This window comes from Dreissena polymorpha, chromosome 10 (assembly GCF_020536995.1).
Source record: "Dreissena polymorpha isolate Duluth1 chromosome 10, UMN_Dpol_1.0, whole genome shotgun sequence".
Lineage (NCBI taxonomy): Eukaryota > Metazoa > Mollusca > Bivalvia > Myida > Dreissenidae > Dreissena > Dreissena polymorpha.
The window spans coordinates 31,297,570-31,325,563 of NC_068364.1; the positions used below are offsets into that span (position 1 = coordinate 31,297,570).

Consider the following 27,994-nt stretch of genomic DNA (forward strand, 5'->3'; position numbering starts at 1 on the left):
TTTTACACATTAATCCTAATCTTTTTTAATTGATTGGTTAGTTGTTAGTTTGGATACAAAGGTGTAGATTAAATCGATTTAGATATTAACGACCCGTGTCAAGTAATGTGTTAATCACTATTTAACAAAGGTGAAGATTAGGTAAATTACGATATTAACGACCCGTGTCACTCAGGTGTTAATAAGTATTTTAGGTGTTGATTAATTGATTAAATCTTTAGTGTTGTAGCTCGTACAAGCACGTTATAAATGGCCAATTACGGGTTTAAAAACAACAAGACCATGCTACTCAGAAAGCGTTCATTACCAAAACTCTTAGTCGTACAAAACACTACAGGTTACATTCAACTATTCATTTACACACAACACTACATTCCTCCCCACCTTTAAAGAAAAACTGCATAAAGTTAAATTAAACAAATTACTGAGCAACATTTTAAAAGAATAAGTAATCAAAGTAATTTGTTTCAATGTCCATTTAAATAAAACACAAAACTTCAGTCCTTATAGATTAATCAAATCTCCACTCTCATAATAACTCTGATAAAAGTTTCTTTACTTAAACATATCAAGGAAATCTAAAGTTTCACACAATTGTTCAAAGCATAAGTATTTATGTGGGAGGTAAGTCATAATGGTAATAATAAACAACTCACATTCAACATACACTCATGGTTCAGGCATATAATCAAAGATTACTTGACAAGACAATAAACATTAGCAGCCATATGCTTAATGGGAAATCCTTTTGATACTTTGTTTAATTATTATACAACAATATAATGTTATTAACTTAATCCTAATGTCTTAAGTTTAATAGCTTGTCATTGCCTATAAATGATCATGGCGTAAAATGATTATTATTTTACATTGATAAAACAATCATTTAACAATGTTAACAATTTAAACAAAAATTAAACTTATATCAAAACTTCCAATGATTTTTCAAATACCATGATCTTGAATAAAACAGACACTGCTAACCTATGTCAGTTCAAAATCACAGAGTCTCTTAGGCATTCCCGCTGCTCTAGGTGGATTTCTGCGCAAGGGAACAGGAGTCATTGTAGGAGACAAATCAGATTGACTCGAACCAAGGTCAGGTAACTGAGGGACTGGACATTCAACAATGCTTTCAGGTTCACCCTCAGGATCAGGATCAGGATCAGGAATACTAGCATTAACAGGTCTGAAATGTGAGGAATTGCGAGTAATGGTATGACCATTCCTATCAGCGATAACCATGCTTCCACGTCTCTCTTTGACTGTGTAAGGGTCAGGGTTATATGGAGGTGTAAGTTTGTCAACCTTACGCTGTTTGACCAGCACCTGGTCACCTGCTATCAATGTACACGGACTTGTGTGACGTCTGCTGTCTGCATACTGTTTCATCTTTTGCTTACTGTTTGCATCATTTATCGCCAAACGAGTAGAGACAGAAACAGGATAGACAGGCTTTGAGATTTCAGGTAGTCCCATACTCATCTTTCTCCCAACAAGGGCTTCAAAGGGGGATATCTGAGTGGATGCATGGGGAGTTGCTCTATAGTGCATGAGAAAATCATGAAATTCATCTCTCCAATCACGGTTCGCAGCAACTGCAGCCCTAACAAACTTGTTAAGTGTGGCCATAAACCTTTCTACAGTTCCGTTGGCCTCAGGCCAAAGAGGAGTAATTCTTCGGTGTTTGAACCCACAGGTAGAAGCAAACTCTGCAAATTCCTGTCCCTGAAATGGAGGACCATTGTCTGACTTCAGGACAGAGGGAAATCCTTGTCGAGCAAAGATAGACTTCAATCTAGGTACAACAACTCTGGCAGCTGTCGAATAAACAATCTCCACTTCTGGGAACCGGCTGTGTTCATCCATTACAACAAGCAAGTATTGGCCAGATGGGAAAGGACCTGCAAAGTCAACAGCAACTTCTTCCCATGGCTTAGAAGGAAGCTTTGTAGGACAGATAGGTTCTCGTTTGTTTGGACCGGGATATGAAGCCTGACATGGGATACAAGATCTAACCGCATCCTCAACCATCTTATCAATGCCGGGGAACCACACCTTCTCCCTAACTAGTTGCTTTGTCTTAACCATGCCTTGGTGGGTATGGTGAGCAATTTCGACAACATGCTGCTGCAAGGAAGTGGGAACAACAATGCGGTGGTCACGCAAAATAACACCATCTACTATCGAAAACTCATCTCGAAACCTGACAAAGGACGTACAATCGGAGTGAGACCAGTTGCCGGACTGAATGGCTGTCATAACTTTCTGCAGTGTAGCATCCTCTCTGGTTGCGGTTTGAATCTCCTGTAAGGACATAGCTTTCGGTACTGCCTTCTGGACAATGAAAGCAACATGAGCCTCAGCTGCATTATCACGTTTTGGCTTCGTGAATGGGTGCCTGCTCATATAGTCAGCAGGATTCAGGTCATCTTTACCTGGACGATACTCGAGTGTGAACTGATACGGCATCAACCGAAGACGCCATCTCTCAATGCGCGCAGAAGCAGGTTTACGACTGTTCACAAGACCTAGAAGGGGTTTGTGATCTGTGATCACCTTGAATTCAGAAGCAAAGAGATACAGATGGAAGTGCTCAACACCATAAACAACAGCTAACATCTCACGATCTGTTTGTGAATATCGCTGTTCCACGTCTGTGAGTGCACGGCTTCCGTAACATATAACTCTACCTTCCTGAGTGAGAATCGCTCCGACTCCAACAGGGGATGCATCAACAAGAACCTCAGTTGACTTGTTCTGGTCAAAGTAAGCCATCACCTTAGTACTAGACAGAGCAGATCGCAAACTATCAAAAGCATTTTGGGCATCACTTGACCAATCCCAAGGAACATCTTGCCTAGTGAGACGTCTGAGTGGCTCAGTCATGGTTGCATAGTGAGGTATGTATCGAGAAACATACTGCGTCATGCCAAGGAAAGATCTTACTTCAGCTGGGTTTTGAGGAGCTGAGTGACCTACAATAGCCTTAATTTTTTCTGGATCAGCCGAAACACCTGTATCGCTGAAAACATGGCCAAAGAAAGAGATTTTGTTTACAGAAAAGATACATTTATCTCTGTTGAGTTTGGCACCACATCTGTTCAGTCGCTCCAATGTAAGGCTAAGTGCTCGATCATGATCTGACTGAGATTTACCATGAATAATGATGTCGTCTGCCAAGTTCTTTGCACCAGGGATGTCAGCAAGGAGGTCTGCAACCGTCTTCTGGAAAATTTCAGATGCAGCATTCACACCAAACAATAGACGTTTGTAGCGCCGTAAACCAACATGAGTGACAAAAGTAGTGATGTACCTGCTGGACTCATCAAGTTCAAGTTGGTGATATGCGTTGGACAGATCAAGTTTGCTGAATACTGTAGAACTATTCAAATCTGACATAAGTTCTTCCACAGTTGGCATAGGGTGTTTCTCCCTAGAGATAGCCTTGTTAGCCTCACGCATGTCAATGCAAACACGAACACCTTTTGACTTTTTGGGGACAACTACAACGGGGCTTACCCAGGGTGTGGGACCTGAAATAGGCTCAATAACATCAAGGTCTTCAAGACGCTTGAGTTCAGCCTCAACATCTTTGCGTACATGGAATGGAATTCGCCTATGACGCTGTGTCACTGGGGGAACATCATGATCAATGTGCAGTTTCACAGAGATGCCCTCTATCTTGCCCATCTTGCCATCAAACAGAGAAGGGTACTGATCTGGAATAGAACTTGAAGCTGCAAACGAAGAAAATGCAAACTGAACAATATCCAGAGCTTGAGCAGTTTTGGCCCCAAGGAGACAGCTGGACTGCCTAGAGTCAGTGTTACCTACAACATACATGTCAGCAGTAACTGTTTTACCCTTATAATTGATGGTTGTTCTAAAATAACCCTTAACATCTAAAGGTTGAGATGCACCGTATGCAAAAATCAATGGTACAGGCTGTTGAAGAGAAGGTTTGCTGCTCATGTTATTGTAAATATTTTCATTCATTATATTTACACTAGAACCAGTATCAATCAAAAATTTAACATCACTGTTAAAAATATTAACACAAACAGAGGGTATGCTAGAATTTGTACAACAAAGGTTAAATACAGATTCATCACTAGAACTATTGTGTGTAGCTTCTGAAGTACTGGCTTCTGTATAGTTCACATGTTGTAATCTTGATCTGCAAACTGTTTGAAAATGATTTAATTTGCCACAATGATGACACTTCTTCCCAAATGCCGGACACTTCCGGTCTACATGTTTGCCACCACAGTTACGACAGTCAGTGCCAGTTCTTGATGCCTGGGATGGGTTGTTGTAGGAACCACGACCTCGTGAAGATACACTACGACCACTCGAAGACACACCACGACCACGCGAAGACACACCACGACCACGCGAAGACACACCACGACCACGCGAAGATACACCACGACCACGCGAACCACCAGGGATAGTGTGGATAGCGTTAGCGTTAGCTGCTTGCCGTCCCTCCATGTCAGACGCTCTAACCTCGGAAACCTCCAATGCGCGAGCCTCTTCAATAAGTCAAGAGTAAAGTTATCTCGCAGAGCTCGACGTCTGATGCGTGTAGACGTGCATCCTTGTATAACTTGGTTAAGGATCTCAGTGTCCTTGTTGTGAAATTCACATGTCGCTGCAAGGGTTCTTAGCCTTGTGTAAAAGGTGTCGATCGACTCACCAGATTCTTGTTTCGACTGCCTAAACTTAAAGATTTCGTAGGTAAGATTCTGTTTCGGAGTGAAATAGTTTTTGAATGAGGAACACAATTTTCCATATTCGTCAGGGGTTTCTATGTTATCACCGTTTTCATTCTGTACAGTTTTAGTAGAACCTATCCCTTTTTGTTCATCAGTGAACGAGTCATATATGTCGAAACACTCTTCGCCACAGTAATGCAGAAGGAGGGCCTTTTTGCGCTTGTCAATATCAATGTCCAGTGCACAGATTAAATTGTCTAATTTTTCCGTCCACTTACGCCACCGTACGCCGGCTGAATTTGACGAAGAATTTGACGTGTCGCCGCTGTCATGGATGTTGAACGAAGGAAATGGAGGAAGGTTGGCCATCCTCGTCGCCAGTTTAGTGTTGTAGCTCGTACAAGCACGTTATAAATGGCCAATTACGGGTTTAAAAACAACAAGACCATGCTACTCAGAAAGCGTTCATTACCAAAACTCTTAGTCGTACAAAACACTACAGGTTACATTCAACTATTCATTTACACACAACACTACAAAATCATGGACTCAATTTTCAGACGAACCATAATCCAAGACATATATATCTACGACAACAACAACAACAACATTTATTAACTTGTGTTAGGCCATCCTTACAAAATTGTTTGGGATAACGATACCAATAGCAGGGCAGTTGGTCTGTGGATAGGGGAATTTATACTTAAGCATAACTCTGGGCAAATTTACACACATGAAATTGATGAATATAGCTCCATTTTACCAGAATGAGGCTTTATATTTGAATGTTTTTGCATGTTTATAATTACCTGGCACCATGCTGATAACAGTAATAGACGTTGTATAGTGTGAACCCATTCATATTATCATGTACCAAAAACCATGATGTTTCTGTTGTTTAAGGATTTTTTTCAAAAATAGCAATGTCATTCAAAGATTTGATCCAAAAAGAAAGTATTAAATTCGAGTGGATTTTCCGACTCGTTGATTGACGAAAAAAGGTAGCTAACGGACTTTATGCGAACATGTTTGATAAAACTGATATCATAAGACCTGTTTAGTGGCGCAAAGTCAGAAAACCAAAAGTGCGACATATAAGTTATAAATATGAACTACGTCTACGAAACTCGAAAGTGTGTCAAACAAAAATTTACCATCTCCTCCAAATCCGACCATACTGTATCGTATGGCACCAAAATCTTGTCAACAAAATCTTCATCTGTGTTATAGCACACAAACAAGTGCAAAGATTCCGACCGACCGCTCATTTTTCTGTATTTTGTTTCTGCGTCGAAGATTCACAACAGCTTTTTCAATGGTCGGCCATATTGTGTTGTTAAATCGAAACGTATTACTTTGTTTACAATATTTAGCAAGAAAATAGTCCCTTAAAGTAATCTGAAAATATTAAACAAAACATCATAATCAAGGCTTTAAAATAATTATAACACACAATTAGTCTTATTGCTATTATAATGTAAGCTGCATTAATGTATATCAATCAACACTTTTTAGTATGTCATTGTGGAAAGTAGCGCATAAATTACCCACGTGTCCTGGAAAAATGTAAATAAAAACATGACGTATGGAAATTGCCTAAATATAGATGAGTCAATGTCACTATTGACTGTTAGATCTACAACGTTTCGAAATGCATGAATTGGCAAATTTGAATGATCAGCAATCACGTGGATTCTAGTCATTTCTGTCCCAAATTAAGAAATATAGCGAAATGTATAAATATTGATTCAACATTCTGAGTTTCCTATAATTATTATCTTCTTATTTTCCTTATGTATCAACACACCAAACCAATCAGTACAATGAAATTGTTTACATGTTATCATGTTAAGTAACAAAAATATGGTGGTGTCAAAGTTAGTCCATAATACACAAGGTTTATGTTAACCAAGATCATTTGATTGTTGACTTGCAGTCTTGGAAGTTCCAGGATCTATCCCAACTATAGGGAGCTAATTAAGAGAGCATCGATGCACCAAAGACATTCAACTTTCAATGCTAATCAGGCTAATAAACTTGTAAACTAAAACTTCCTTTTGGACGGACAGAATGCATGCCCTCTGAATGGCTTAGAAACAGCCCTAGTTATCTCCATTCGTTGATAGCCTATCTAGTGTTTCAGGGTTCAAGCCTAGAATGGGGGCAAACTTGTTTCTTCAAGGTTTACTTTAACGATGTAGGTCACAAATGATAAGCAGATTGCTTGGAGTCAGCCTAAGATGTGACAGGAAGAAGTAAGGATATGCACCAGCTGCACCATTAACCCTTTGCATGCTGGGAAATTTGTCGTCTGCTAAAATGTCGTCTGCTGAATTGATAAAATTAGCATTTTCTTTGATTTTTTTTCAAAGAATACTATCAGTATAGCAAACAGTTTGGATCCTGATGAGACGCCACATTCTGTGGCGTCTCATCTGGATCCAAACTGTTTGCAAAGGCCTTCAAAATTCGGTCCCAGCACTGAAAGGGTTAACTCAGTATGTAAAGCCCCATGCTAGAGTTCCGGCAGTTGGGGTTCGAGTTCAGAACCCACAACATAAATCTCCAGGTTAATCTTAATGCCACTGGTAGGGGTTGATTTTAATCAAAGGTTATCATGAGATGGGCGTGTCCTCCTGATTTTGCACTGTACATAGTTTTTTGTACACCATTTTTACTCCTGTAAATAAATTATGACAATTGTTTGGCATGTTTCTTCATTTAATTTTAAATGTAGAGGGTTGGATGTAAAACTCTTGTTTGTTGTATAGAAATGTTACACTCTGTTGTAAGTAATTTAGAAATGTTATACAGTAACATCAGTTACTGTTTCGCTAGCAACGCTTGCATTATTTTGTTCTAGACATTAGCTATGACATTCAACAAACTAAATAATAACTGTACAACCAACGCTCATTCATATTTACCAATAGTAGCTGACTTTCAGTTTAAACCTATTGATCTAAGCTAGTACGCATTGAAAATGTACTCATTCAGGTTCTCTGGGTAGACCCAGAACTCAAGTGTCTTTTGGTGAAATCTAATGAAGACTCCCACAATAGGGATCAAACTCATGACCTCCCAGCGATTAGGTGGACACCATATCCGCTACAACTCTGCAACCTCGTATAGTAGTTAATTCAAATAATAGCGTTTCTATTTGAGATAAAAAAATAATTTGAAATTGGTAATCATTGTTTGTGGCTGCAGACAAGCGAGTTTTCAAAGATATCTCATTCTCGGAAACCTCTCTTTCCTAAAATAGAATAAAAAATTAAAGGCCCATTATACTAATTATGTCTGGTCCCTCCATGTGGTATGCAGCTCAATGTGTTTGTTGAACAATAGTCTATTATGATTGGCTGCTTTCTTTTTCAACTGACTTAACCCTTTCCCACTTAGATATGCATTTGTAGTCCCTCAGAAAGTTAAATTTAATTAAAGACCTTTCTTACTAGATTCAAGTTTTAAAGGCTTCATTTCAAACCTGTAGATACTGATGAGCAGCAAACAGCATAAAACCTGAACAGATTTTTACGCTGTTTGCACATAGCCATTTTCGCTTTGCTTCAAGAGGGAAAGGATTAAGAATAATTTAAATTTATGAACAATTAAAGCTTGTTTTCTTGTTTTACTATTTTAATAGTTCAGTTTCAACAGCAATATGCAATAACAATAATGACCAGATACATATTTACAATTACTGTATGCGTTCAAAAAATAACATTTACAAAGAGAACACAATATTTATAAAAACATATCATGTATAACTGTGCGATTCACTGTGTACATGATAAAAGCACATAATTCTTGTCACTCTTGATAAAATTTTGATTTTTGTATCAAAAATTTCCTGCTGACAAAATATTGTACTTGTCAATATAATACATGAGACAATGAAAGTTTGAAAGTATCAAATTTATGTTTCTTTTGAAAGAATCTGTAAATGTCCTTATATGTCATTCATACCGAATGCCTAATCGATAAGAAATAAGCTGAACTTTTGATTGATCAAACGTCTACGGTATCATTAAATGATCTGAAAAAATTACAATTTATGTCCTTAATCAACAAAGAAATGATTGTTCATATTTTTTGCCATAATCTATGAATTACCTGACTACTTTGTCCTTTATCACAGTCAATATTAATTACTTGACATGGTTATTATCACCTTATTCAATTTAAGGGATTTGTTCACAATTTTCGTGTTCTAATAAAATAGTCATTCAATATGTTTCCTAACAAAATTATACTGTTTTTAATACTCTACTAATTACAACAGAAATTAAAAACAGTTGTATACAATCACTTTGATATTTTACCAATGTCAAATGATGATAATAGATTTAAAAATAATAATGTTAACATACATATTAGCCAGAAGTGTTATTGCAAGTGTTTAAATGTGTTTTATTCATTCTTTTTCAAATCAGATTATCTAGACCTTTTTTTTATTGTCATTATACCAAGCTAAACACAAATCCCTTTAATAATGACAGTTTGAGCCAGGTCCTTAATCAATTAATTCATTATTACTGTATTTTTTATTTAAAACAAGAGGACCTGAAAGGCCCAAAGTCGCTCATCTGAGATAACAAGATATTATTGGGACAAATCTTTCTGACAAAATTTCAAGATCGGAAAATAAATGTGGCCTCTAGAGTGTTAACAAGGTTTTACTATAGCCATATAAGGAAAAATGCCCCGCCCCCTGGCAGCCATGTTTTTCAACCAACCAGCATCATTTTTCAACTCTTCCAAGATATTATCGGGATGAATCTTCTGACCAAGTTTAATGAAGATCGGACAGTAAATGTGGCATCTAGAGTGTTAACAAGAGTTTACTATAGCCATATAAGGAAAAATGCCCTGCCCCTTGGAAGCCATTTTTTTCAAGCAAACATAATTATTTTCGAACTCATCCAAGATATCATTGAGACCAATCTTCTGACCAAATTTCATGAAGATTGGACAATAAATGTGGCCTCTAGAGTGTTAACAAAGTTTTACTATAGCCATATAAGAAAAAAATGCCACGCCCCTGGTGGCCATGTTTTTAAAGCAACCAAATCCATTTCGAAATCATCCAAGATATCATTGGGACAAATCTTCAGACCAAGTTTCATGATGATCGGAAAATAAATGTGACCTCTAGAGTGTTAACAAGGTTTTACTAAAGCCATATAAGGAAAATAGCCCCACCCCCGTGGTGGCCATGTTTTTCAACCAACCGGCATCATTTTTGAACTCGTCCAAGATATTATTGGGATGAATCTTCTGACCGAGTTTCATGAAGATCGGACTATAAATGTGGCCTCTAGAGTGTTAACAAGATTTTACTATAGCCTTACATAGCCATATAGAAAAATGCCCCGCCCCTTGGCGGCCATGTTTTTCAAGCAAACATAACCATTTTCAAACTCATCCAAGATATCATTAAGACAAATCTTCTGACCATATTTCTTCAAGATTGGACAATAAATGTGGCCTTTAGAGTGTTAACAAGGTTTAACTAAAGCCATATAAGGAAAAATACCCCGCCCCCTGGCGGCCATGTTTTTCAACCAACCGGCATCATTTTACGAACTCGTCCAAGATATTATTGGGATGAATCTTCTGACCAAGTTTCATGAAGATTGGACAATAAATGTGGACTCTAAAGTGTTAACAAGGTTTTACTATAGCCATATAAGGAAAAATGCCCCGCCCCCTGGCAGCCATGTTTTTCAACCAACCGGCATCATTTTCGACCTCGTCCAAGATATTATTTTTATGAATCTTCTGACCAAGTTTCATGAAGATTGGACAATAAATGTGGCCTCTAGAGTGTTAACAAGATTTTACTATAGCCATATAAGGAAAAATTCCCTGCCCTTGGCAGCCATGTTTTTCAAGCAAAGGTTACATTTTTTTTTAACTCAAACGAGATATCAGTGGGACAAATCTTCTGAGCAAGTTTCATGAAGATCAGAAAATAAATGTGGTCTCTAGAGTGTTAACAAGGTTTTACTATAGCATTATAAGGAAAAATGCCCCGCCCCCTGGCGGCCATGTTTTTCAACCAACCGGCATCATTTTCGAACTCGTCCAAGATATTATTGGGATGAATCTTCTGACATAGTTTTATGAAGATCAGACAATAACTGTGGCCTCTAGAGTGTTAACAAGATTTTACTATAGCCATATATAGCCACATAAGGAAAAATGCCCCGCCCCTTGGCAGCCATGTTTTTTCCAGCAAACGTAACTATTTTCGAACTCATTCAAGATATCATTGAGACCAATCTTCTGACCAAATTTCATGAAGATTGGACAATAAATGTGGCCTCTAGAGAGTTAACAAGTCAAATGTTGACGCCGCACGACGGACAAAAGGCGATCACAAAAGCTCACCATGGTGAGCTACAATTGCCATAATCTATATATTATCTGACAGCTATGTCCTTAATCATAATTCATAAAATAAATTTTAAGGACTTGACATTAGCCAGTGTTCGCAAGGTTACTTGAGGAAAACATAAGTAAATTCCTTACATTCATGAAATTCTTAAAGTCTTGGGCTTTGTTATTTTTTAGGTATTTTAATATTTGAGTCATGCTCTGTGAAAAGGGGGTTTAACGCATATGTGTATAGTGTCGTCCCAGTAAGCATGTGCAGTACGCACAGGCTAATCAGGGACGACACTTTCCGCCTAAACTTGATTTTTGCTAAGAATTGAATTTCTTGAAACGAAAAATATCATAAAAGCGGAAAGTGTTGTCCCCGATTCGTCTGAGCGGACCACACAGGCTAATCTGGAACGACACTTTACGCACATGCATTTAATCCCTTTTTCACAGAGCAAGGCCCATTTATATGTTTTAAACAAGTATACATTACAAAGGTGGGTAATATTTGAACCTTTTGTAAGCAGACAATAGATGTCATACAGAAAACTGTATCTGAAATTGTCCTTTCAGTAAACAATAACTTTTAAAAGATTAATTATTAATTTAGATAATTAGTTTCTTTAATCGATTAATTTTTCATTAAGATAATGCATTTATCAATGTCCTTAATTGATTAATTATTACTTTAGATAATCAATTTATCAATGTTTTTCATCGATTGATTATTAATTTGGATAATCAATTAATCAGAGTCATCCCCTTTGGAACTTTCAAACGAACTGTTCTTCATTATCACCACTGTGGTCCCGTCCATATGCAGCTCACTGTTCAAATTTATCTCCATCATATGCTCATTTGGGCTCATCTCTTCCATACTTTCGTCTTCTTCAGCTTTTGCATCATTGTCGTCACCATTTTCGCCTTTCTGAAGATGGCCCTTAAGGTGTGTCCTTTTGTGTTTTGACAAATGATCAGATCGCATAAACTTTTTTCCGCATTCTTCGCATTCAAAGCGCTTCTCTCCTGTAAAAATAAATCAACCCACATGTACAGCGAGTACGTACTATTTTAATGTCAAGATTGTATTTCCTTATCATAAACCAATGCTTGAATATAAATAAGAAGTGTGGAATGAAACAGATTAACAGGCGTATGAATGTGCCATTGACTGCATTGAGCCTTCCTTCGGGACTCTACTTGATGCAAGTGCGGAAAGTGTCAGACCAGATCAGATAAGACTTTCCTCTTTTATGGTATATTTGCAAATTCATCTGAGATATATAAAAAATCTTTTCACCAAGTTTCATGATGATTGGGCAAAAAATGTGACTTCTAGAGTGTTCACAAGCTTTTTTTTTCTATATAAATATAAGAAAACTGCCCCCCCCCCCCCCACCGGCAGCCATGTTATTCAACTGACCGGAACCATTTTCCAACTCACTCTCATATCAAGGAAACAAATGTTCTGACCAAATTTCATGTAAATTGGGCAAAAAATGTGACTCCTAGAGTGTTCACATGTTTTCACTATATACATATAGAGAAAAATGCCCCGCCCACTGGCGGTCATGTTTTTCACCGATCTGGACCATTTTTCAACTTGTCAGACATATCAATAAAACCAATGTTTTGATTAACTTTCATGATGAATTGTGACTTCTAGAGTGTTTACAAGGTTTCTCTATAGCCAAATAAGTAAAACTTCCCCGCCCACTGGCGGCCATGTTTTTCAATGGACCGGAACCACTTTTGAACTCAACCAACATATCATTAAGACAGACATTTAGACAAAGTAACATGAAGATTGGGCATTAAATGTGACTTCTACAGTGTTTACAAGCTTGCTTTTTTTTACCTAGTGGCCTTGTTTTTGACCCAGCATGACCAAGTTTTGAACTCGATCGAGATATCATTGGGACAAATCTTCTGACTAAGTTTCATGAAGATCGGACAATAAAGATGGCCTCTAGAGTGTTTACAAACAAATGTGGACGGACGGAAGACGCACGGACGGACGGACGACGGACAAAGACCGGTCACAAAAGCTCATCTGAGCAATCAGGTGAGCTAAAATCAAGAGCTGTCACCATAGGATGACATTTGCCCCCTATAAACGCTTTGATAGAAGTTATAGCATTTTTCGAAACCTAAAGGCCTTGTCCATATAAACATGCATACCAAATATGAAGGTTATTTCTCCAGGGACATAGAAATTATGAGCATTTTTCGAAACCTAAATGCAGATTTCGAAACCTAAACGCGGACCCTAACTTCAAGGTCAAATGGGTAAAAAATTGTGTGCGTATGGAAAGGCCTTGTCCATATACACATGCATACCAAATATGAAGGTTATATCTCAAGGGACATAGAAGTTATGAGCATTTTTTTCGAAACCTAAACGCAGATTTCAAACCTAAATGCGGACCCTAAGTTCAAGGTAAAGGACACAGGGATAAAAAAAAATTGTGCGTACGGAAAGGCCTTGTCCATATACACATGCATACCGAGTATGAAGGTTATATCTCAAAGGACATAGAAGTTATGAGCATTTTTTGAAACCTTAACGCAAAGTGTGACGGAAAGACGGACAGACAGGCGGACAGTCCGATCACTATATGCCCCCTTTTCTTCGAAAGGGGGCATAAAAACATCCAACCTCGAATAACAATTAACACATAAATGATACACAGCTACTATGTATTATTATGAAAACATTAATAATCAAAGGGGAGTATCTACTGTAAACTAAAATGCAATATTTAGAAGAGTTGTCTCGCATGACCTTAATTCATGATTGTTTAAGCCTTTTTACTATATAAATATAAGGAAAACTGCCCCGTCCCCCTGGCAACCATGTTTTGCAACGGACCGGAACCATTTTCAAACTCAACTCACGTATCTAGGAAACAAAAGTTCTGACAAAATTTCATGAAAATTGGGCCAAAAATGTGACTTATAGAGTGTTGACATGTTTTCACTATATACATATAGAGAAAAATGCCCCATCCACTGGCGGCCATATTTTTTCACCGATCTGGACCATTTTCGAACTCGTCCGAGAAATCAATAAAACCAATGTTTTGACCAATTTTCATGATGATTGGGCAAAAATTGTGACTTCCTGAGTGTTTACAAGGTTTCTCTATAGCCAAATAAGGAAAACTGCCCCGCCCACTGGCGGCCATGTTTTTCAACACACCGGAACCAGTTTTGAACTCAACCAACATATCATTAAGAAAAATATTTTGACAAAGTAACATGAAGATTGGGCATGAACTGTGACTTCTACAGTGTTAACAAGTTCTTTCTTTATTTTGACCTAGTGACCTAGTTTTTGACCCCACACGAACCAGTTTCGAACAGCCATGTTTTTCAAGCAAACGTAACCATTTTCAAACTCATCCAATATATCATTGGGACAAATCTTCTGACCAAGTTTCATAAAGATCGGACAATAAATTCAATCAGGTGAGCTAAAAATTAAATAGAAAATATTAATTTACTCAATAATGTTCAAATTAGTGAAACACACTACCAAGCCTTCTGCAGGACAGATATTTCTTCTGTCAAAGAACAACTCAAGTTCCTTTACTATAACAAGCCCAGTTACACGCCTCTTTCATATAAATGCACACATTTGTTCACTTAATTGTGGGTCCAAACTTAATGAAAAATAATTGATGCTGCTACCAAACTAACATGTTTATGAGCCTTGCTAATGGACGAAACCGGGCCTAATGCATGTTCATAAAGTGTCATAACACATTAGCCTGTGCAGTCTGTACAGGCTAATTAGGAACAACAGTTTTCACATTTATGGATTTTCCATTACAAGATACTTGCCTTAATCCAAAAATTCCATAGAAGCGGAAAGTGTCGTCCCTGGTTAGCCCGTGTGCACTACACAGGCTAATCTGGGACAACACTTAATGCACATGCATTTAACCCGTTTTCCCACAGGGAGTCATGTTTTGTAGACCGCAAGACTTCTATACCTGTGTGCGTTCGTTTGTGTCTTTGCAGCTCATCCGACCGGGTAAACCGTTTTCCACAAAATAAATATGAACAGACAAACGGACGCTCCCCAGTGTGCCACCTGATGAAAATACAAAACAATAGCGTTATGGAATTTTATATATGAGGCATGCTCTTTGAAAACCAGGCTTAATGTGCATTAAGTGTCTGACTGGCTATTCTGGGAAGAAACTTTCAGCCTAGGCTGGATTTTTGTATCCTTTAAAAAAACAAGAGGGCCTGAAAGACCCAAAGTCGCTCACCTGAGACAACAAGATATTATTGGGACAAATCTTCTGACAAAGTTTCATGAAGATCGGAAAATAAATGTGGCCTCTAGAGTGTAAACAAGGTTTTACTAAAGCCAAATAAGGAAAAATGCCCCGCCCCCTGGCAGCCATGTTTTTCAAACAACCGGCATCATTTTCTAACTCGTCCAAGATATTATTGGGATGAATCTTCTGACCAAGTTTCATGAAGATTGGACAATAAATGTGGCCTCTAGAGTGTTATCAAGATTTTACTATAGCCATTCATAGCCATATAAGAAAAAAATGCACCGCCCCTTGGCAGCCATGTTTTTCAAGCAAAGGTTACCATTTCTGAACTCATCCAAAATATGACTGGGACAAATCTTCTGAGCAAGTTGCATGAAGATCGGAAAAAAAGTGGCCTCTAGAGTGTTAACAAAGTTTTCCTATAACCATATCAGGAAATATGCCCCGCCCCTGGTGGCCACATTTTCAACCAACCGGCATCATTTTCGAACTCGTCCAAGATATTATTGGGATGAATTTTCTGTCCAGGTTTCATGAAGATCAGACAATAAATGTGGCCTCTAGAATGTTAACAAGATTTTACTATAGCCATATAAGGAAAAATGCCCCGCCCCTTGGCAGCCATGTTTTTCAAGCAAACGTAACCATTTCAAAACTCATCCAAGATATCATTGAGACCAATCTTCTGACCAAATTTCATGAAGATTGGACAATTAATGTGGCCTCTACAGAGTTAATAAGGAAAATGTTGACAATGGACAACATACGACGGACAAAAGGCGATCACAAAAGCTCAACATGAGCACAACACATGAGCATGTTGTGCTAAGGTGAGCTAAAAAATGGTTAAAGCAAAAAGTATCGTCCATGATTAGCCTGTGCTGACTGCTCAGACTAGTCCGGGACAATACTTTGAAAAAGGGGTCCATAAACAGGTAAATAGGGGTTTGATAAAGGGGTAAAAAAGGGTCCATAACAGGTAAATAGGGGTTTGATAAAGGGGTCATCACATGCATTAAGCCACCTTTTCCCAGAGGCTGGGTCATATACTTTTCTTTTTAATGCATGTGATTACATCAGCAATTTTTTCAGGGCCAAATTGGGAAAAGCACCAGTACAATTATATACCAATTGGGAAAAATTACCACAAACAAGATGTGTTTGTGAAACACAATGTCCCCCTATATGATGTTTGACCTTGAAGGATGACCTTGACCTTGTGAAGGATGACCTTGATCTTGACCTTTCACCACTCAAAATGTGCAGCTCTATGAGATACACATGCATGCCAAATATCAAGTTGCTATCTTCAATATTGCAAAAGTATTCATAAAATAAGCGATTTGGGCCACATATATTTGACCTCTGACCTTGAAGGATGACCTTGACCTTTCACCACTCAAAATGTGCAGCTCCATGAGATGCACATGCATGCCAAATATCAAGTTGCTTTCTTCAATATTGCAAAAGTATTTATAAAATAAGCGATTTGGGCCACATATATTTGACCTCTGACCTTGAAGGATGACCTTGACCTTTCACCAGTCAAAATGTGCAGCTCCATGAGATACACATGCATGCCAAATATCAAGTTGCTATCTTCAATATTGCAAAAGTATTCATAAAATGAGTGATATTTGCCACATATATTTGACCTCTGACCTTGAAGGATGACCTTGACCTTTCACCACTCAAAATGTGCAGCTTCATGAGATACACATGCATGCCAAATATGAAGTTGCTATCTTCAATATAGCAAAAGTTATTGCAAAATGTTAAAGTTGGTGCAAACAGACCAACAGACAGGGCAAAAACAATATGTCCCCCACTACTATAGTGGGGGACATAAAAAAAACTTAAATTAAGAAATTTTGCACAGTGAAATCTTCAGAAAGGGAATTATGGGTAATATAAATTGCACAAATCAACTCAAATATTCATTTCACATGCATTTCGGCTTGCATTGTTCAGTTTGAGTGCTAATTTGTTTTGTTAACTTGCAGATAATGCACTTATGGACCAAAATTTATATTTCTTGGGAATTTTTAAGACGGCAAACAGTGTATTTTTTCCTTCATTGGGAAAGTACGGTTTATGGATACTTAATATAAAGAAGAAAAAAGATCACTGCACCATGACCTCTACTCCAGTCTCCTATTTCACATTGCAAGTTATCTTACACACACAAAATTGCCAAAGGAAACGTATTGTGAGAGAAAAAATAACAATGATTGCACATTCAATTCTACCTAATAAAGTACAAAATATAAGTATATTAAAATGTAAATTGTGCATTAAATGAAAATGTAAACCATTGATCCTTGTTGCCAGTAATGTTCCATTAATTAGCCTAACCCTTGCTCAGGGAAAATGGGACTTATAGCATGTGTGTTAACTGTTGTCTTACTTATAGCATGTGTGTTAACTGTTGTCCTACTTATAGCATGTGTGTTAACTGTTTTTCTAATTATAGCATGTGTGTTAACTGTTGTCCTACTTATAGCATGTGCGTTAACTGTTGTCCTACTTATAGTATGTGTGTTAACTGTTGTCCTACTTATAGCATGTGTGTTAACTGTTGTCCTACTTATAGCATGTGTGTTAACTGTTGTCCTACTTATAGCATGTGTGTTAACTGTTATCCTACTTAAAGCATGTGTGTTAACTGTTGTCCTACTTATAGCACGTGTTAACTGTTGTCCTACTTATAGCATGTGTGTTAACTGTTGTCCTACTTATAGCACGTGTGTTAACTGTTGTCCTACTTTTAGCATGTGTGTTAACTGTTGTCCTACTTATAGCATGTGTGTTAACTGTTGTCCTACTTATAGCATGTGTGTTAACTGTTGTCCTACTTATAGCATGTGTGTTAACTGTTGTCCTACTTATAGCATGTGTGTTAACTGTTGTCCTACTTATAGCATGTGTGTTAACTGTTGTCCTACTTATAGCATGTGTGTTAACTGTTATCCTACTTATAGCACATGTTAACTGTTGTCCTACTTATAGCATGTGTTGACTGTTGTCCTACTTATAGCATGTGTGTTAACTGTTGTCCTACTTATAGCATGTGTGTTAACTGTTGTCCTACTTATAGCATGTGTGTTAACTGTTGTCCTACTTATAGCATGTGTGTTAACTGTTGTCCTACTTATAGCATGTGTGTTAACTGTTGTCCTACGTATAGCATGTGTGTTAACTGTTATCCTACTTAAAGCATGTGTGTTAACTGTTGTCCTACTTATAGCACATGTTAACTGTTGTCCTACTTATAGCATGTGTGTTAACTGTTGTCCTACTTATAGCATGTGTGTTAACTGTTGTCCTACTTATAGCATGTGTGTTAACAGTTGTCCTACTTATAGCATGTGTGTTAACTGTTGTCCTAGAATAGCCTGTCCAGTCTGGGGTTTACAGGAAGTCTTTTCTTGCCAAAAATCATGTTTAGGCGGAAAGTGTCGTCCCTGATTAGCCTGTGCACAGACTTATTTGGAACGACACTTTCCACACATACTTTTGATGCTATTTTCCCACAGCGCAGCTCAAATACAGAAAAACAGCCAGTATTCTGGGTTTGTGAAATCCTATCAATGATTGCCATTTTAACCCACAGAGGCTCCGAATGGTTGTCCAAGTGAAAACTTATTCTCTTAAAGAAAGCTTTGGCTTCAACCTGAAAACAAGCTCTCAGGGTCAGGCCTTTTACCCAGTGTTGATCTAATATTATATACACACCTTTTAATATAGGTCTCATCATGTAATGCACTGCAAACCTTATTTGACTTTAAAACTACAACTTCCGCCTGCAAAATTGACCCATCGCAAGATTGCTAATGGCATAAAATCTCAACTAGGACGATATAACATTTTTTACAATAAATATATTATAAAAAATATTATCTTTCTTTCATGGTAACATCACTGTAAAATTATCTTTTATCTTTATCTTTTTGGCTTTAAAGCATTGCATCCGGCTATGAATTGTCAAGAGTTTCATAGCCTTATTGGCTATAAAGACGAAAACAACACGTTTGCACACAGCAACTTCACACTACCAGGTGACACTACAGAAACCCACCTAAGATAGGTAAAATGAGGATTATGCAAATGGGTAAAGTGTCATCCCAGATAAGCATGTGCAGTCCGCACAAGCTAATCAATGACTACAGTTTCCGCTTTTATGGTGTTTTAAAAAAAAAGAAATCTCTTCTTTGCAAAAATCCAGTTAAGTAGGAAAGTGTGATCCCTGAGAAATGCTGCTCAAATATAAACACCATTTATTTTAGGTTCCCATCCCGTACTTGGCTGCAAACTTTCTTAAAACTTAAAAAATACAACTTCAGAAACCCACCTCAGATGAGCTCGAAGGTGTGAAATTTAAATTTATATGCCTCATCCCAGACTTGCTGCAAACTTTCTTTGACTTAAAAATACAGATTCAGAAACCCACCTGAGATGAGCTCGAAGGTGTGAAGTCTTCCCATACTGCTTCCCGCAACCCTCCATGTGGCACACATGTACCTTCTTCTTGTTCTCGCCATTCCTGAAAACAGCCGTTCATTTAACAGTTGTGTCCCCTGAAAACAGCCGTGCATTTAACAGTTGTGTCCCCTTCAGGGTTAAGAAATAAGTTGTGTCCCCTTCAGGGTAAAGAAATGAGTTGTGTCTCCTTCAGGGTAAAGAAATGGGCCTCACTCTGCAGAAACTCTTTTTTGTTCAGCATTCATTTGTTTACATGGAGCACGCATATTAAAGGGTTAATAACTAGTGACTTAAAAAACTAAGGGCCTTTTTAGCAGTCAGGCCCTGGAGGTTGTCACATTATCATGTGACTTTAGTCACATTATCACGTGACTTGATAATGTGCATAACAGCGGAGCTTTCTGAAATTCTCATTCAGACTGTCTAGCAATTATTTTACAAGTCATGATATGTTCCTTTTAGGCCTACTGCAATCTTTGAACCATTATAATAATCAGGGGTCATATTCCAGAAACATCTTAAGTCATTTCTTAAATATTTTCACTTAAGTTCAAAATTGTAATTGTTTGTATTTCTTTACAGAATAAAGACATGCATGTTTTTTTGGTATTCCTCAAATAAAATTGACATTATGACGTTATTTTAATGTTATTTTCGATGCCTAACTATTATAGTATGAAACGAAACACTTGAGAAAAATTCCCAATTTAAGGATAAAAATAAAATTTAACTTAAGATGCTTCTGGAATACCACCCCAGGGCTTGCAATATAAAGACAATAAACAGTTTTGTACTTAAATGAGCCACATTCTAGAAACACTGGACCTAATGCATTTCGTACTGTCGTCCCAGATTAGCCATCGTACTGTCGTCCCAGATTAGCCTATGCAGTCAGTACAGGCTAATCAGGGGCAAAACTTTCATCTTTTATGGAATTTTTTATTAAAGGGCGTTTGTTCTAAACGAAAATCTAGTCTAAGTGGAAAGTGTTGTCCCTGATCTTCCTGTGCGGACTGCACAGGCTAATCTGGGACGACACTTAAGTCACAAGCATTCAGCATATTTTTCTCTGAACAAAGGTAAAACATCGTTCCAAGAGTTCCACATTCGGAGACATATGCCCCCTCCAAATAGGGCTTTAACTAGTAACCCCAATTTCAACAATAATCTACTCAATACTGCCCAAGGCCAATGCACATGTGAAGTATCAAGCCAATTAGTCAATTCGTTGACGAGGTATTGATCGGAAACTATTATCACAATTATTGTGACAGTGACATTGACCTAGTTTCAATACGGGTCAAGGCACATGTGAAGTATCAAGCCAATCGGTCCCTCCGTTCACAAGTCATTGATCAGAAACAAACTGGTCTTCCGACAGACAGAATAACATCAAGCAAAATAATATACCCCCTCTTCTTCAAAGCAGGGCATAATAATGAAAACTGCACATACTTATTATCATCCCCACTGACGCAATTTGGACAAGAGCAGGGCACGCGCCTCAATCGCTTCCCTGAGGCATTCGTCTCAGGGCTCTGACCTGAGGTAGGGGACAGGGAGGGGATGGTGAGGGTGGTGGTCCCCTGGGTATTGGAGACGACCTGCCACTTGGTGGGGTCAGACGGGTCTTGCTGTAGGGTCTGACCACTCGCTTTAATAGGGAAAAATGAGAATAAGGGCATGTAATGTGAAATCAAAATGAGCTCATTCTAGGAATTACTAGTTTTACTTTCGTGCGTAGTAAAGAGTCATCCCAGATTAGCCTGCGCAGCCAGCAGTCAGGCCAATCAGGGACAACCCTTGTCACTATGACAACCCTTGTCACTATTATTGAATTTGCCTTTAGTGGAGATATCTTCTTAAAAAATACTGCAAAGGCTAATATGAGCAAAATTTTACACAAATTCATTAAATCAGAATATGGGGCAATAATTTGTTGGGTACATATTTTCATGGTTTATTTTAACCACCAAATCAAATGTTCACCAAACTTTTACGTCCCAAGTTTTACATCTGAAATCAAACGAATCCATGAAATTTCATGTCAACTTAAATTAATGAATGCACAGTAGCTTAACAAAAATTAACTATAAGCTTATGCATGTGCAATAATGTAATCGTAAATTTGATGTTCCTTTAAATGAAATGCAAGTACCATAAATAACATTATACTACATTTATTGTATCACAGGGCATGCATTCTAGGAAATTAAGAAGTTCTTTAGTCTTAACAGTTTTAGTCAGAAGGATGACTCTTTTCCCTAAATATACACATTTTCTTTGAATCAGTTGGCATATTATTTAATTAATAATATATAATTATCTCAAACAAACCTTCAATGTCATTCTTTATTTTGATTCTGAAATGCTATGCATCTGAATCACGGATTGTGAAAAGTTCTCATCATATGGACTAAACTTATCTGTAATTACTCATGGCTAACAAATTAAATTAAAGGGTTATGAAGCGTATTAAATTACCTGTTACAAGTCCGCTAGATCCAAGATGAACCTGTTGCAAGCCCTGTAAGGTTTGCTGACTGTTCAAGTTCATTGTGGTCAACTGCTGGGGAATTCCACTGACTGGAATAGCAGTGAAATTTCCCTGGGCGTTAATTGTAACAGCCTGCAGACCTTGCATATTGGTACCAAATATCTGCGGCATTTGGGTCTGTATCTGCTGCCCACCCAATGTTTGTATTGTCTGTAAGTTCTGCAAATTTTGAAGGCCTTGTAAGTTTTGTAAAGTCTGGATCCCTTGCATGCCTTGAATCTGTATTGGAATCTGATTTGACGCCTTAATGTTGCCGAAATTCATCAGCTGATTAGGTGCCGCAACTATCTGGCCGTTCGGCCCTTGCTGAAAAACCTGAAAAGTCTGGCCACCGATGCTTTGAAGGATTTGTCCGCCGGTCGCAAGTTGCTGCGGTGTAGACATAGTCCCCGTAGTTGTGGTAGTCGAGGTGCCAGACGTTGTGGAATTCTGTGACAAGGCATTGATTGTTATAAAATTTTGATTCTGCTGTGAGTTAACAGACTGTGACGGAATAATAGCTTGCATGTAATTTCCGTTTCCCAGTGGAATTAGCTGCATTTGAGGGATTATATTAGCTGCTGCCGCGGCTGCAGCAATTGTCTGTCCTTGCATTGACATGTTCTGTAGCTGTGAAACAGTTGATGTTCCCATTGAACCACTTGCAGTAGAAAACTGAACTGCTGCATTTTGAGACTTTTGGGAGCTGCTGCCTTTTGATTTGTTGTTACTAGTCGAGGCTTTCGGTGTCGAGTTGGCGATCTGGTTAACAGCCTCCATAAGCTGGGAGACGGCCGAGCCTTGCTGCATCGCTCCAGTGATTATCCCACCATTGGCCATATTGACCGTATTGCACGCGGAAAAGCCAAGCTGTGACATATCCTGCAGTGTTTGAAAAGGTTGCACCTGAACAGGCATGTATGTCGTCTGCCCGTTCGCGGAAATGGGAATCTGAACAATGTTGGACATCTGCTGAATCGGCTGAAACGTGCCACCATGGATTTGCATTTGCTGCATGTCCCCACCAGGGCGTACCGCGTTCAAGCTTTGAAGAGCGCTGAGGTTGATCATGTTTCCCCCGATGTTTACCAGGTTTCCCATGCCACCTAGAATGCTGGTTCCCATTCCAGCAGCAGACGGGATCTGGGCCCGGATTATTTGACCATTTGATGTCATGATGGGAACCGTCTGCATGGTCTGATGCTGTGAGGTGTTCAATTGTTGAGACTGCATGTTGCCCTAAAATACATTAATTGATGTAACGTGAATTTTAATCACTCTTTGATATGAAAATGTGGAAGTGACTTCATGTATTGTTATTTTAATAGAGCTGGTTTGAACATCTGAGCATTTTTAATGGGAAGAAACTAAGAAATTAACTAAATCTTGTATTTGGTCAACTTACAACCTCTCCGGTATGCAGTTTTGTCTTTAAAAAATCACTTACATAATTAACTATCCGTCTTTCGTAAGTTTTTCATAAGTGCACATTGTCTTAAAAAGCTTTATTTAAATGCAGTTACTTCATTAGACAGCAATTTATTCATTATCAGCAGTCATAAGTTTGTTTGGCTAATTTGGAAGGTAAATTTGAGGTTTCTGAAAAGATCAATCAGTTGTATAGAATTAAAATGTAATACGACAATGTCCACTCATAGTGTGATAGTATCAAACAAAACCTGTACCTGAATCTGTGATGAGTCCATGTTGAGAATCTGGAACTGTGGCACAGCGTTGTACGTTATTGTACCATTGGGGCCCGCCTGGGCGACTATCTGGTAGTGACCCTGGGGCTGGACTACCTGTGCATAATAACAGAACCAGTCAGAATGGAAACCAGTACCGGTGCATTCTGCATAATAACATAATCAGTTAGCATGGACAACTTTTATATATCAGTATTCAACATTGTTGAGCACAAGATCTCACATTTAAATTAAATGCTGAAATACACAGAAAACATGGAGGATCAGAAACAATATACACATATCAAATAGTTTCCAGGCACTTAAAAGTTATTTATAATCTCTACTATTTCATACCTGGCCTCCAGAAATTGCCAGAGTGGCCTGTGACAGGGCCTGGCCCTGCTTGCTCGGGTCCACGGGTAGCTGGACCCACTGCGGGGCTATCACGTCTCCGTGCGCAGTTGACACAACGCGCACCGATTGACCTCCCTGACCTGCCCCATCCTCGTTACCAATCTTGCTGCACGTCTGGGCCAGCAACGCCAGTGGGCTCTGCTGCACGTCCTGTACAGAGTGGGCATTAAACTGTTAACAATTTTTGCAATCCTTTATACAACGTAGAATCGTTGTTAGGGTTGTAAGAAATGATCAGGATCCTTTTTAGCTTACATCTTCGTTATCATATGATGACTGGACTACTTTAGAACTAACAGTTTCTTTAATACACTTTTCACATAAAAAAATATGTGATAATTGTTACTTTCAATATCTCCATTGAAATATAACACTGGTTAGAACATGTACTGAGCATGTTAAGTAAGAACCAGGGCTTTCCTTGATATCAATTTAGCGAAATCTTACCCAGAATCTTACGGGAATGTGCAAATGAAATCGCACCTATCTTTACAACTCTTTTTAACAAATCACTCATTTCTGGTTCTGTCCCTTCTGACTGGTCCATGGCTTTTGTAACTCCTATCTTTAAAAAAGGTGAAAAGTACCAAGCTAGTAATTAAAGACCAGTCTCATTAACATGTATTGCCTGTTAATTACTGGAACATATCGTTGTTAGTAACATCTTAGACCATCTTGACAACTTTAATATCCTGGTGGACAACCAACATGGTTTCCGTGCCCGGCCGTCTTGCGAAACCCAACTTGTGGGTTTTATCCATGACATAGCTACTACCATGCAGAGAGACCAGATGGATGTTGTCATCATGGATTTAAGCAAAGCCTCTGTCTGTTGTAAACCAAGCAACATATCTTGAAGTAAGCTCAACATTAAATTGGTCACCCCATGTAAATAAAATTAGTAGTAAAGCAAGTCAGAGCTAAGGTTTTTTTAAACGAAACATTCACTCTTCTAAAATGGAAACTAAGGCAGCGGCATATAACAGCATTGTTAAACCATCCATGGAATATTGCTCTAGTGTTTGGGACCCGTACCATCAGAAGGACATTGATAAAATTGAAAATGTTCAGCGTCAAGCCGCCAGATTTGTAAAGAATAATTACAGCAAGACCCCGAGCACAGTCACAAATATAATTGGGGATTTGAATTGGAATACCTTGCAATCAAGACGACAACAAGCTAGACTTATTCTGTTCTATAAAATAGTATATAATCATGTCGACATCAATCCCCTACACTCTCATTCCATACAATAGACATTCACGCCATCACCATCACATGGCATACTAAATACCACCAACTACAGCTGATTATCACAAATTTGTATTCTTTCCAAGAACAGTTGTACAATGGAACACACTTCCATCTTATGTAGTCAGTGCTGATACGATCCCTGGATTTAAATCTGCGCTGGCTACATCACTGTTCCATTCTTAGCTCACAGGCTTCTTGCTTTTATCCTGTTTTTAACTCTACTAATACTCTCATCACATGGCTTCATGCACAGCAGTATATGTAAATAATATTTAAGTCTTCAGGGCTTAAGGTGTTCGGTTTTGCACCTTTTTTTATCACTGTTGATAGGATTTTCCTGGGTGGATTGAGTAACTCGGGTAACCTATCAATCTATTTCTTTTTTACCCCCCACGCATGGCCATAATGTATCAGTAGTGAACATAGCCATTATTATAGAAGAAGAAATTGAAACTAAAACATAGACATTAATCTTGTTATTGCTGTGTACCGAGTTTTTGAGTTTACTGAGACATAGATCTACTAGAGCTTCAAAACAATGAGACTTTTTCGTTAATAACTACAAACATACTAGTAATAGAAAGTGTTCAAATAGATTGATTATAATACAAAACTGTTTGTTGTTGTTTTTAACTTTTGGCATATTAATACTGACGTTTCGAAACAGAAATCAGTTAGTAAATTAAATCGACAATCAACCTGAACATCAATTGGCAATAAAACACATATCCAAACGATGTAGAATTCTTCACTACAAACAAATATTCCTCAAATGTGCGACCAAAAAGTAATTACCAGCCACTAATACAACACCGAGGCGGGGTTTTAATCGCGGGCGGAGGCATGTTCTAAAAATAGACCACCTCCCAAAAAACATAGAATTGAAAATACACATTTATTTCAATGAACGAACCTGTCCCGTCGATTCGCTTGGCATAATCGCAATGCGCTTATTAACACCAAAGCATATACAAATGATTAATTATAGACTTGATATAATTACGTTAATAATACTGAATATTCTTCAACTTAACGAGAAGGCATTTCATTTCCTCCTTCTTGACCTCGCCTTTTTGACGTCACACCCTCCCAGTTGTTTAATCAATTATATCACTGCACAAAATAACGATTAAGTTTTAACCGTTTATGACGTAAACATGCTTTCGAAAACTTTAAACTAAACTTTTTATTCAAATCACGCACTGGTATTGTAAATTAATGAATATCTTTTGCATTTGAACAATGCAGACTAAGAACTATTTGACGACAACAATAGCACCTGTTTGGTGGATATTCGGCTGGCGTGGCAAGGACACGCTTGATCGACCCACGGATTTGTTGTGTTAGCAGCGCGCTACTGAAAATCGATTCTGTACGCGGCCTGTATACATGAGTGGGTTGTTCTGGGTTGTTCTAAATTCGGAACGCTTTGAAGTCAGCGGGCAACGCGCCACGCCTACTCATTGTCCCCCAAAAATATACTCGGCTCTTTAATTTAAAGTAGGCCCTCGTCCTTATATACGTAGTTTCAGGTTCCATGTATAATTTTGTAATGGGTAAATGGTGTTAACTATGCGAGTCAAGTGTCGTCCTAGATTAGCCTTTACAATCCGCACGGGTTCATCGGGGACGAAACATTTCCGCTTCTTTTGTTGTTTTTGTTTTTCGTTCAAATGGAATCTCTTCTTAGCGGAAATCCCAGTATAAGAGAATAGTGTGGTGCACAAAACGAACGAGTGATAATTTGCAACCAAAATATGTAAAGAGATATAAATTGCATATACTAACGGAAACAGTTTCAGTTAAAATTATTAATTAATAACTGCTGTTTGAAGTGTGACTTCTTTCTTTCCACTACTTGTTGACCATTTACTTTAATCATTTGCCACCTTTTCTAGATAATGCTTTCTTTACACTCTCCTTTACTAGGAAATAATTTCGTCGTTTCCCTTTTCTAGCCAGTTATTTAATTACCTCCCTTTGCAAGGGTATATTTGCTTTGCCTCCCTTTAATAGAATTATTTTTACTACATTCCTTAAACCATTGAATTAGCTCACTAGCTCTCGTATTCAGCAAATTATTTCACAACCACCCCTTAACAAGAAAATGAGACTTGTATGAATATGTAATACTCCTTCATCTTTATTCACATGCAAGCATGCAAATGTGACTGTTAAGAGTGAATTCAATTCTGAAAGCTGTGAGGCAACCG

The 27,994-nt window shown here is 38.1% G+C and overlaps 2 protein-coding genes across 5 annotated transcripts in view; both read right to left on the reverse strand.

The window, feature by feature from the left end:
• LOC127847621 (next to BRCA1 gene 1 protein-like) overlaps positions 1-6,110 on the reverse strand; it is a 56,461-nt gene extending 50,351 nt beyond the window's left edge. Inside the window, exon 1 of one of the 3 annotated variants that reach the window (XM_052379649.1) lies at positions 5,876-6,110. In XM_052379649.1, the coding sequence (XP_052235609.1) occupies positions 5,876-5,989 (114 nt within the window). In that variant the 5' untranslated portion in view covers positions 5,990-6,110. The remainder of the gene's footprint in view (positions 1-5,875) is intronic. The other 2 variants (XM_052379646.1, XM_052379647.1) reach the window with 2 other exon arrangements.
• A 2,235-nt stretch (positions 6,111-8,345) lies between these two features.
• On the reverse strand, positions 8,346-26,868 carry LOC127847623 (transcription factor Sp4-like). Of its 2 annotated transcripts, none has more exons than XM_052379654.1 (8): positions 26,695-26,868; positions 24,467-24,676; positions 24,110-24,226; positions 22,373-23,663; positions 21,344-21,542; positions 19,857-19,949; positions 15,110-15,210; positions 8,346-12,137 (listed from the first exon to the last, which is right to left on the reverse strand). In XM_052379654.1, the coding sequence occupies exons 1-8, from the start codon at positions 26,716-26,718 to the stop codon at positions 11,857-11,859; spliced, it is 2,316 nt and encodes a 771-aa protein (XP_052235614.1). In that variant the 5' UTR covers positions 26,719-26,868; the 3' UTR covers positions 8,346-11,856. The 2 variants fall into 2 exon arrangements, with proteins under 2 accessions (XP_052235614.1, XP_052235615.1); XM_052379655.1 differs by lacking the exon at positions 26,695-26,868 and adding an exon at positions 26,577-26,615.
• Between the last annotated feature and the right edge of the window lie 1,126 nt (positions 26,869-27,994).

What these genes read in the sequence shown, in the direction of transcription:
- LOC127847623 (XM_052379654.1), bottom strand. Translation starts at nt 26,718, where the DNA reads ATGCCAAGCGAATCGACGGGACAG. An exon ending in TGGCAATTTCTGGAGGCCAG is followed by an intron (nt 24,227 to 24,466) that starts GTATGAAATAGT and finishes TATTATGCACAG; the next exon opens with GTAGTCCAGCCCCAGGGTCA. An exon ending in ATCTAGCGGACTTGTAACAG is followed by an intron (nt 21,543 to 22,372) that starts GTAATTTAATAC and finishes TCCCTATTAAAG; the next exon opens with CGAGTGGTCAGACCCTACAG.